This window comes from Odontesthes bonariensis, chromosome 3 (genome assembly GCF_027942865.1).
Source record: "Odontesthes bonariensis isolate fOdoBon6 chromosome 3, fOdoBon6.hap1, whole genome shotgun sequence".
Taxonomy (NCBI): Eukaryota; Metazoa; Chordata; class Actinopteri; order Atheriniformes; family Atherinopsidae; genus Odontesthes; species Odontesthes bonariensis.
The window spans coordinates 45399966-45411226 of record NC_134508.1 but is presented as its reverse complement, the minus strand read 5'-3'; the positions used below and the strand labels follow the sequence as shown (position 1 = coordinate 45411226).

Sequence of the window (11261 nt, the reverse complement as noted above, 5' to 3'; positions counted from 1 at the left end):
TGAATGGCTTAATGTGATTGGCTAATGAGTAAATCGTGCGTTCTTATGATTGGCTAAAACAAGGAAGATATCGGTTGCAGATTATTCCGTGTTTATTAAAAAAAAGCCGTTTGTAACTCAGGTTATATCTGTGTGTGCATCAGAAACACATGTGTGAATCTTGTCCTGCGCACTTGTGAATGTTGAGACCGATTTAGCTCCATATGAAGCCACGTCTGTGCGGTCGGGATAAAGACAGGATAAGCAGGGGGTCTTCTGAGTGGGATCTCTGTGTGAAAAGAGCTAAGACAGGTGTGTTAAACATGGCTGCATTCCATTTAAGGAAGGAGCAGCTTTGGTACATGCTGGTTAGCTGTCATGCTCTGATGGGACTCTTTATCTACTGTTCTATTTTCTACAGAATAAGTGTGCGAACGCACAATTAAAAAAAACTTACCAGAATAAGAAAAGTATAAAGTGGTGCACTTACCCGTCTGTTATTCTGTTCTAACCCGAACCCACACACCTCATTTCAAATAGATGCAACACAAGAGATTCTTATTTACACCTTCAGCTCGGCACCAAGTCATGCTGTTTGTCATCAGTTTACGGAGTTACTGATAAACACAAGGTAAACCTCGTCCATATTACAGCAGCACGAGCATGTTCAGTGCTAACACCAAAGCTTTCCCCCTAAATTAGGGCTTAATGAGAATGTTAAGCTGCCCTGTAATGACCAAAATGGAATCCACCTTATCGTCAATGCCATTTGTTGGCTAATTCTGACAACCTGTGGGTACATTTAAAATAAGCCTGCAGCCCAGAGCACCAAGCATGTATGCTTTGAACCGAATATTAATTAACACGCCAGCGGTTCCATCATACTTTAACACAACAAATAGAAATCGGAAATCATACCCTAATGTTGACACAAGAAAAGGAAGAATCTTGAATAATTACCTTTAATTCCACCATGTAAACTGTGAGTCTACCTAAACATTAGGTATTCAGGTAATGACTTAATATTAGAAAAACTGAGGTTACTGAGCAGAACTACCTGAAATGTATAATCCCTGTAGTTTTAACTGCAATCAGAAGAGTATCAAAGCCTTTGGGACAGGATGTTCTTTAAGCTTCTGTTGGTCTGTGAGCGGAACCTGATTCATGTCCTGTTGGCAGCTGGTGGAACAGGGATGAGATGCGGGTATGGAACATGAGCTGCGAATAAAGATGGAAGTGGAAATATCTGCCCCCATAGGCGTAGGAACAATAGCCGCTTTCGGACAGACCGTTCTAAGACAGTAGTTATCAGAACTACCCTCCTCGAATTTCGTTCTGATAACTATCCTTCCCCAGCGGAACTGTTTCAGTCTGCATTCGCACATGAGTCGGGACCTGATAGGGACTGATGCGCCGCGCGCAGCCGTCTGCGTCAGTGACGTGTTAGCTGTTAGCCGTTTAGCGCTACATTCAAACACAAAACAAAACGGTAAAAGTAAGGAGAGTAGAAAAAACACCACCAAGAAGCTAATATGGAGAGCGGGGAGGCCACCGTGTTTATGGTCTGCATGATGGTGATATTAATCATGGACAATCACATCAGGCGTCTAACATGGAGGCTGGAAGAGCTCACAGAGAGAGTCAGGAGATACTTTTTCATTTCATGAAGGAAGAAAGGAGAGCAGAGCGCTGCAGACAAATGAGACCAGTGTAAGTTTAACTTATTAAACACCCGCCGGTTGTGTCTGTGTCTATGAGGAAACATTTCAGCCGTGATAGCATGACATGGGGCGTAGCTACCGACCACCACACACCTCCGTCAGATTCGTTCTATAGAACCCTGAAAAGACCCGACCTCGGAGAAGGAGCTAAATAGTTATAGGAACTAAGGGAGAAAGCCCCGAGTTCCTGTATGTCCGAACACGGGAGAAAACGGCCCCGCGGATTAAAAGGTTATTAGAACTGCCAAAGGTTCCTACAGTCCCAAAGCGGCTAAAATTGGAGACAGGGGCATTTGTCCCTACACCCTTGTCTGCCCCCTTTTGTAGTTGGTAGATGTTCAGCGATTGGATAACAGACCAACCATGATGGGAACAAATAAGGACTGGAGCTGGCTTTTCCCCTGAAACCCAACTCCTCCCCTTATACATGCTGGACTAAAGTGAACTTCATTGACCTAACCTGCTCCCTTTGTAGCATTTTGTCTGTATCGTTTCTTTTTTTCTGTCTTCAAAAACAGGCAGCCCTGAACACAAGCCGAGCTGGCGGCGAGCACCCGTCTCTGGTGTACGCTGGCGTTCTGGCCACGCTCCAGCTACCTGATCAGCGTGGAAGAATCTCTGCTGACATCAGCAGTCCTGTTCAGAGTGCGGTACCAGCAGGCTGCAGAAACGTGTGTGGAGCCATGACTGTCCCACAAACAACTCACACATTAGAGGCACCTCCAACCTTTATTCAAACAAAGCTGCGATACGTACAAAATAAAGTTTCAATTCAAACTCGTGGACTTGGAAGGACATACAGATAAAGGTCCAGTACAGCTCTGGACCAGGTCCGCTGCACAGGGGAGTGTTGCATATGAAGCAGCTGACTCAGCAGTCACAGGTTGGACTGACAGGACATCCAACAGCTCAGGAAGGCATCCACTGCACATACCTGCACCTTCCATTCATCCACATCCAAATAAAGCTGAGCAGCAAAATATCCAGACATCAGGGACTCAGTTCAGGGACTCAGTTCAGGGACTCAGTTCAGGGACTCAGTTCAGGGACTCAGTTCAGGGACTCAGTTCAGGGACTCAGTTCAGGGACTCAGTTCAGGGACTCAGTTCAGGGACTCAGTTCAGGGACTCAGTTCAGGAAGAACTCTGGGGCCAGCTTCCTGATCAAACTCAGGAATGTCTGTTAAGGAAAAGTGAAGGAAAGGTGAGCATGAGGTAGAACAGGGGTCCCAGCATACTAACACACAGCTGAGGGACATTGTGCAAAAGCTCCTAAACACGCTCAGACTCAGCGGGCCCACAGCGGGCGGGCCCACAGCGGGCGGCCCCACAGCGGGCGGGCCCACAGCGGGCGGGCCCACAGCGGGCGGGCCCACAGCGGACGTCTGATGTGGGCGGTTCTGGAGGTACGAGCAGCTAAAGGCAGCAGGCAGAAATATCAACACAACTCATTTCTGAGGAACTATCATGACATCACAGTCTCTACAGCCACAGGTGCTGAGTCAGCAGGGCTCTTATGGAGTGCACTTGGTTCTGTTTCCCGTCTTTAAATCGGGCCATCACCGCTGCAGACCTTCAGTCACACAGAGAGCGGCAGCGGCAGCTTTCTGGTGTTTGTGATGCGTTCCTTCTGAGTTTGTTCCGAGACAGCTCGAGTTCCATCTGTAGACATTCCGGACATCTTGTGTCCATCCGGCGTGGCAGATGAGCTGAAAGGAAGAGGAATCCCCCGGCAGCATCCAGACTTCCGCTGGTCGGTCCTCTCGGCTGACAGGCGTCAGGTGGGAGCAGCAGCAGGCGCCTGCAGAGAAACAACAACACATGTGACCCAACAGGCCGTCTACAGTGGGCTCTCCAATGACCTCTATCCTCTCAGAGTGGGGGGGCTTTGCTGTTACAGTGCGCGACAGCTTTAAGCTGATGCAGCCCGGCAGTGCCTGCACACACCAGCACTACAACCTTCATACTGACACCAAGGGAAATGAGGGCCAAATGACACTTTAAGATGCTTTTAAAAGGGCTTCACACAGACTTTTTCCACTCACAGCATGGCAGACAGTAGTATTATCCATCATTTAACCAGGAAAAAAAACTCTTTTCCAACAGTGACCTGGACAAGACAGCAGCGTAAAGCAAACAACAAGAAGAGTTTCATGAAAAATACCCTGGAGATATCACAAAGTATTCAACTTTAGGGCAATTACAGGAGCCAAGTGAGCTAACGTCTCTGTCCTTTAAAATAGACTTTAATTCCCCCAAAGTTATGAGAAATGACAGCAGCAAAAGGCCTTTTTACCCAATTCAGTGCAGACTTTTTGGACCTGCATCAAAATGATTACCTGAGAGTGCAGACCATAATGGCTGAAGTTCCTACACAGAAGTGAGCAGAAATATGTGGGAAGAAGTCCAAGAATGCATTTATGGATAAAAACAGCCAGAGAGAGGGTCTGCGGTCAGACAGAGATGGACCAGTGATGTACACGATAGCTGCCATCGGTCAGAAAACACAGTGATACACAGTATCCAACTTTACAAATGCTGGGCTGAATGTTCATGAACAGCAGATCTCCAGCATCCATCAGGGGGAGAAAGGTTGAAGTGATCAAATGCTTCCTGACATGGTGTGAGAAACACTTTGTTCCTAAAAAAGAAACCCAATTTAAGTTTAAGCTTAGAAACCTGTGTTAATATGAGGTTGAAAAGATAGATTCTCATCAGTCAGAATACCTAAATATTTGTAGCATCTGACAGTTTCAGTTTCAACCCCTTGAACAGTTGACGAGCTGAGGAGAGGTGGGAGCTGCTTGGCATTTGGAAATAGCATAGCCTTTGATTTCTCTGCAATTAGAACCAGCTTAAGCCTAGTCAGACGGGACTGAACAGTGTCAAATGCAGACTGCAGAAGTTTAAGGGATGAAGAGACTGAAGAATGAACAATAAAAACTGTATCGTCGGCATAAAGATGGGACACAGCATCAGACAAGTTATCACACAGGTTGTTCACATAAATCGTGAACAACAACGGCCCTAGTATGGAGCCTTGAGGCACTCCCTTTAAAACAGGAAGGAGGGAAGAAAAGGCCCCAGCAGCTCGGACACACTGTTCTACCTGATAAATAGTTTGAGAACCAGTTTACAGCCTGGCCAGATAACACAACCTTGTGGAGTCTATTCATCAGGATGACATGATCAACAGAGTCAATAAAAAGAGCTGCACAATATTTTCGGCCATCTATGATGTCATTTCCCACTTTAAGAGCAGCAGCTATTGTACAGTACTATTTACTGTACTTTTGAGTTTCTCCAGAAAGTACACGACACAGTTTAGAGATCGGCCTGTAGTTATTGACTACAGATGGATTACCGCCTTTCAGCAGAGGAATAACATTGGCAGACTTCCGTATACAGGGAATCTTATTTTCAGAAAGAGTTGGGTTAAAGATGTAACAAAGGTTCGATAGCCCTGGATAACAACAACACGGCAGCTCTGAGCTAACAGTGCAATAGTTACACTTTCATTCATTCATTGGTCTTAAAGTATTGGTGAAATAAAGACAGATAAAGCCTTATTCAGAGGCTGTATTGTCTCTGCCCTGTTCTCTCTGTTATATGGATATACGCCGATCTCCAGTGATCTAAATATCTTCCAAAGGGCGCCGACTTTCAAACTGTTAATGGTGAGTGGATGAATGTATTTTATGCCAGAAATCCGGTCCAGGCTTTTTCACTAAAACGAGCTCGCGGTTTGTAATGTCAAATGAGGACGATGAAACGGGTAAGGCAATATATTGAACTCTGCCTGCAAACCACCGTTCCAAGTTAATTGATTATCAACTCAATGAATTGTGTGGCGTTGTGGCATATATAACGTAAGGTTATATCATTTAAATAATAGTATCAGTGTTTCCCACAGATGTGAAGGCAATGTGTGGTAGTGGGCCACGGGGGGGGTAAAAAATAATTATTCATTAAAAAATGAAAATAATTCCTTCATTAATAATTGGTCACACAGAACTTTATTGTATTAATATTCACATCTTCATTGTAAACAAATTAATAACATAGCTAATTACACTGGTGGGACTGTTCAGCTGTTTCAGACTGATACCTCCGGTTCAGGCTGCTCCTCATCCTCAACACGCACGTCTCTTTTTCAATCGAGGAAAATATTTTTCAATACTCATCTGGATTGAAGCAGCAAACATTCAGTGTAAGAGTTTAAAAAAACCTACTTTATTTGATTCACAGCTGCTAGTGTTTTGACCTCGACAACTAATCGCTTGTTTGCTATGGGTCGGGACGGGACGGGACAACATTGTATTAAAAATATAAAATATTTTTATAGGACTTTTTAATGTGTGATTTTATAAAGGTGCACGTGATACCAACCTTTTGTGAATTTCGCCAGCCGTCTTCTTTCGGTTGAGCTAATCTAACGCGACGCTGAAGCTAGCAAGCTTCCACGCTTCCAGTGAAGCACGGAGGGGAGGGGCTGTGTGTGTGTGTGTGTGTGTGTGCGTAGGCTATGTGAGAGAGACGCGTGACTGAGACAGACGGAGGGAGAGCAGGGAAAGGAAATGCAGCTTAACGAATACGAGTATTTTTTAAATGGCGTTAAAAAAAATAATAATAACGAAACGCAATATGTGGCGCACCGCCACGAATTAGTCTATGTGTGGGAAACACTGAGTATGATGCGACGACACATAACTGGGATACTTTGTCTTGTAGCCCCTCAGAGTCAGAAGATGCAACACCAAGCACCAGCAATGAGCCCACAGGTCCAGAGTGGGCAGGTAGGATTCCTCACTGAGTGAATATTATTAGAATTAATATAATGAAAAGTATGGTGTAGACCTGCTCTATATGAAAAGTTATATTATTAGTTAAATATTATTAATGAAAGACGGCACACGCCACCAACCAGCAGCACGGCAGACATCTCTAGCCTGCAGTGTAACTGTACATATCTGTTAACAATCCACATTTCCAAGTATAACAGCACCCTAAAACTGACAGAATGACTTCTCTGTGGCATAGAAATGCCAAACACTGTCTCAGACTAAGGAGTCAGTTAGCATGAGTTAGGCGAGGTCAGGTCCAGCACAACCTGTGCAGAACCACAGAGCTGAATAACCAGTTCATTTTAGCTCCTCTGTCCAAACAAAGTCAAAGATAAGAGGGGTAAACATACCTGTGCAGGGGTCCGGGTGGGGGTCATGTGGTACACATCACCTGGTCCATTCTGGTGTCCAGCTCAAAAGCATCCGGCCTGTCCTGAGGGTTGACAGCGAGCATGTCCTGAAGCAGCTTCCTCACTGCAGCCGACATGCAGGAGCGGCGTCTCTGAGGGATGGTCAGGACCATCTTTGGATTCTCCAGCAGCGCTTCACCAACCGGCACGATGTCCGCTCCCTGTCTCACATATGTGCCCAGCAGCTCCCGCTTAGACTCTGCGTCGATGAAGGTGATTCTCTCCAGCATGGCCCAGATAATGATTCCCAGAGCAAATATGTCGGCCTTGGCAGTGTAGTGGCCCTCCCACACCTCAGGAGCCATGTAGAAGTCAGAGCCGCACGCAGACGACAACCAAAACTTGTTGAGGTTAACGTTTTTGTTCTTGTCTTCGCCATCTCTACCCTCGCCGGTGTTTCCTAAACCAGCACAAACTTTACTCAGACCAAAGTCGGCCACTTTGAGCACCGGAGTCCCCGACCGCTCAGAGATGAGGATGTTGTCGGGTTTCAGGTCCCTGTGCACAATACTGTTCTCATGCAGGAAAGCCACGGCACTGGTGAGCTGGAGCATGAAGCTGCTGTTGGTTTGTGGGTCGGGCTGACGGGACAGGATGAAGTGGTTGAGGTCGCCGCCTTCACAGAACTCCATGACGAACCACAGGTAACACGGCTCCTCTAGAGGACCGAGCACTCTCTCACCTGCAGACACAGCACAGCATTCATGCAAACACTGCAGCAAACACTCAGCCCCACGTTTATCAGAACCACATGTAGCTTTCCCACCAGGGCCCAACTGACTGCACCACGCTTTTCTGTTCCGTGGGCTTTAGCTTTTCAGCAGTAAATGTGTAATGAGCAAGGCAGTAAGAGGGAAGTATCCTCTAAACTAGGGACTGATCCCCCGCGTGTGATGCTGAACCGGTCCACAGAGTGCGGATCAGGAGCCTCCGCTGCTGTACAGCAGCGCAAGAATCTGTTCCGATCAACCGGCCCTTACGACAGGCAGCTGCAGCCCATATGTTATCATCACTGACAGTCTAAAAAAAGGGCTAGGCCAATCATGAAATAGAAAAACACCTTCACTCTCCGTGTTCACTTAGTGATGGATAGGAAACGCAAGGGAGGCGCAGAGAAACTCCGCGACAAAAAGAAACGCGAACTTCAAGCGGACACTGCGAAATGTGTCAAACTCACTGACATGTCCAAACAGCAGGCTCTCCATCTGCTCCGGTGACTGATTTCAAATATGGTGGTGCTGGTGGTGCTGGTGGTTGTAGTGGAGGCGACGGCGAATCGAGCAGTGAACATGTCAATGCAGCTGCTGCAGTATTAGAACCTGCGGTAAGCTGGACAGTTTTCAGAGCCCCAAACTATGTAATGATGGGATAAACCAACCTACCCCTTAATGAATATGATCAAATAACATAACCCCAAAAAAATTATGTTGGCTAATGTTCCATGGTCAAGTTAGTTTGTATAGTAAACACAGGTGCTGCTACCCATAAACTTCATGCTACCACTAGCGGCTAATGATGAATTTTCTAGCCTACACTAAGTGCATGGGAAAATAAGCCGAGGTTTGGCTAATACGTCTATGTCTTCCACCCTGAACTGAACACTTTTCAATGCGAGAACCTTAAAATCATTATTCACCAACAATAACAGAATGTAGCATGCAAATATCATCATTAGACTATCATTGTTTGTGGGTAGAGTAGCGTTGGCTAGACCAAGGCTAAATGAGGTTTTGCCAAAAGGCAGGTGGCAGTTTCTATTAAGATGGATAAGGTCAATGAAAGAAAGTCTCAATTTTTTAAATCATATCATTTTGCCTGTTATGCCAATTAGGCTGTGCATCTCTATGTATGACTCTCTAAGAGAGTCAAATAGTATTTCAGATGTATTTCTAAAGCCACTCCCCAATATGAAAAGCGAGTTAGCTCTGATTTCATTATTAGGCTAATTGTTGAACTACTGTTAGAAGAAATGACATAATTTTGTGTCAGTGTTATGCTAATGCAGCTGTGTCTGTCAACCAGACAATCCAAGAACTCTGGAACTGACTGCATCCTTATGTGAAAAAAAAAAACCAAAAACACAGTGACAACACGTTTTGTTGTGCCAGGTTGAGAGAGCATCCCAAGAAGAGGAGAGTGGTAGTGTGAGAGAGGAGAGAGTCCATGAGAAAGAAGTCAGGGAGGGAGAGGAGAGAGCAGGAGGAAATCCATTACTTTGCCCGTCCTGATCCTTGTCTTTTACAAAACTTTTTGAATCACCACCCACAACAAAGCACAAAAAATCCAGTTGTGCAAAAGGTATTCACCACTAAAAATGCTCATTTTAAGTGTCCACTCTCACTCATTTCCATTAACCCATGCCTCAAGGCATTTATTTTTTCAAAATGTGCACAGTTGGTATACACATTCAGTACACCAAAAAAAAACCTGACAATGTTAGTGTTGCTCAATGTGGTGGGCCAGTCTAGTCCAAAATGCCAGGGCCGTTTTTTTGTCCCAGTTCACCCCTGAGCACAGCAACACAGCGGCCTGTTGCCTGCTGCCTGCCCTGGGGGGGCTTCTGTGGGACTGCTGCCCCCCGTCTCTGCTGCAGTGACTCAGCTCCTACCTTTCAGTGAAGTCTCCACCAGGCGCAGGTACTGCTTGGAGCGTTTGTTGCCATGACTCATCTTCTGGGCCAGGCCGTTCCTCTGCAGCACGCACTCCTCCAGCTCCACCACATTTTCATGCCGTTTCTCCAGACTCGCCAGCGCCCAGAACTCCTGCAGGGCGAGCTCCACGTTTTCCGGCGCGTCGCAGCGCAGCTTCTTCACAGCTACTTTGGCCCCCGACCTGCGCGCCACCGCTTCGTACACCACGCCGTAGGTGCCCCTCCCGACCTCCCGCAGCAGCCTGTAGCGGGGAGCCCGGCCCCTCCGGCCCGGCTTGGACAGGCCGGTGTCCCCCTCCATGTCATGGTCTGCTTCCGTGTTTCCGCTCAGACTCCGCAACACACTGGACTCATCTGCTCGCGCTCGGGTGGGTCGTCCGAAGCAAGCTCGCGCACTTCTCGTGCGTCGACGCCAGTTGTCACCACCAACTATATCCATACGTCCCTGCACGTGCTGAACCGGTCATGTGTTCAGCACGAGCGGTCCCGGAGCGGCCCGCTCTGTCCGGAACTTTCCTGGAGGAACCGGAACAAACTTGTTCAGCAGCGTGGGCCACGGAGGGAGGGAGGGGGCGGGGCGGGTAAACACGTGGGCTGTGTTCGAAACCGCCTACTTCTCCTACTATTCCTACTAGTCATACTTTTTTAAGTTCCCGGATGTACACTAGATGCATACTAGATTCGCCGAAATGTTGAGTATTCATCATGAGGTTACTTGTCACACTCAAACTACCCAAGATGCAACGTAACGTGACGTCGCCCATCGCCATTTGAACGGTCAAATTCCGTTAATGGGACGAGAGCAGTCAAAACAGCATAACCGGAAGTGCGTTGCTCACTGCGGCTAGCTTTACTAGCGGCGAATTCGTGGGAACAAAATTGTAAATAGCTGGTATTTTGTCAGATTTTCAACACCCTGGGGGTCTAAATGACTACTTTCTCGCCTGAAAATGTTTCAAATGTTGCTAAAGTTTACAGAGTTTATAGCTTAAGCGAAATCAGCTTTTCAGGCCGGCTGATGTCGGCTCGGGCAGGAGTGAAGTGCACTGTGTGTAAACGCTCTGCATACTGTCTGATCGATGAGTATGCCGTTTTCAAGTATGTAGTATGTAGTAGGCGGTTTCGAACACAGCCGTGGGCTGGAGAATCAAGGGCGCGACCATATCGGAGCGAACATCCGCCTGAGACCTTCAAAATAAAACGCGATGCTGAACAGCGTCACGCTGTGTTTTGAACGTTGTGGGGTTAGTGTGTAAAACGGCCAGAATAATAACAGAATAAATTATTATTCTGCTCATTATAATATCCAGCTGTTTCACAAACACTGAAAACAGCCTCTCACACCATCTACAACACCCAGCCCCCTTTTTTTTTTTTAATTCAAACATGTCAAAACAATGACACTTACTCAAAAGTAAACTTTTTTTTTTAACTTTACATATTCACACCTCCACATGTAGAAAAAAAATTGAAGGATCTTAAATGCACAAGATAGAAAAAGGGGATAAAAAATAATAATAATAATAAATAATTAAAAAACTTCTACACCCAGCCCCTTTCACTTCTATCATGCAGGTTTCCGTTGGACCAACATCAGTCCAGGCAGCTGATATTTCTGTTACTTCCGGTCTGTCATCTCTCCACTTCCGGTCTGTTTC

The 11261-nt window shown here is 46.4% G+C and overlaps 1 protein-coding gene across 1 annotated transcript; it reads right to left on the bottom strand.

Annotated features, from left to right (window-relative positions):
* Nucleotides 1-2410: 2410 nt before the first annotated feature.
* LOC142377624 (serine/threonine-protein kinase 35-like) lies at nt 2411-10151 on the bottom strand. The gene is made up of 3 exons (XM_075461921.1): nt 9562-10151; nt 6894-7635; nt 2411-3500 (listed from the first exon to the last, which is right to left on the bottom strand). The coding sequence occupies exons 1-2, from the start codon at nt 10040-10042 to the stop codon at nt 6917-6919; spliced, it is 1200 nt and encodes a 399-aa protein (XP_075318036.1). The 5' UTR covers nt 10043-10151; the 3' UTR covers nt 2411-3500; nt 6894-6916.
* Nucleotides 10152-11261: the final 1110 nt, after the last annotated feature.

Bases quoted from the DNA above. Each gene is read 5' to 3' on its own strand.
- LOC142377624 (XM_075461921.1), bottom strand. From the start codon at position 10,042: ATGGATATAGTTGGTGGTGACAACTGGCGTCGACGCACGAGAAGTGCG. The intron at 7,636-9,561 runs GTAGGAGCTGAG...CTGTGTCTGCAG, and splicing joins GGTGGAGACTTCACTGAAAG to GTGAGAGAGTGCTCGGTCCT.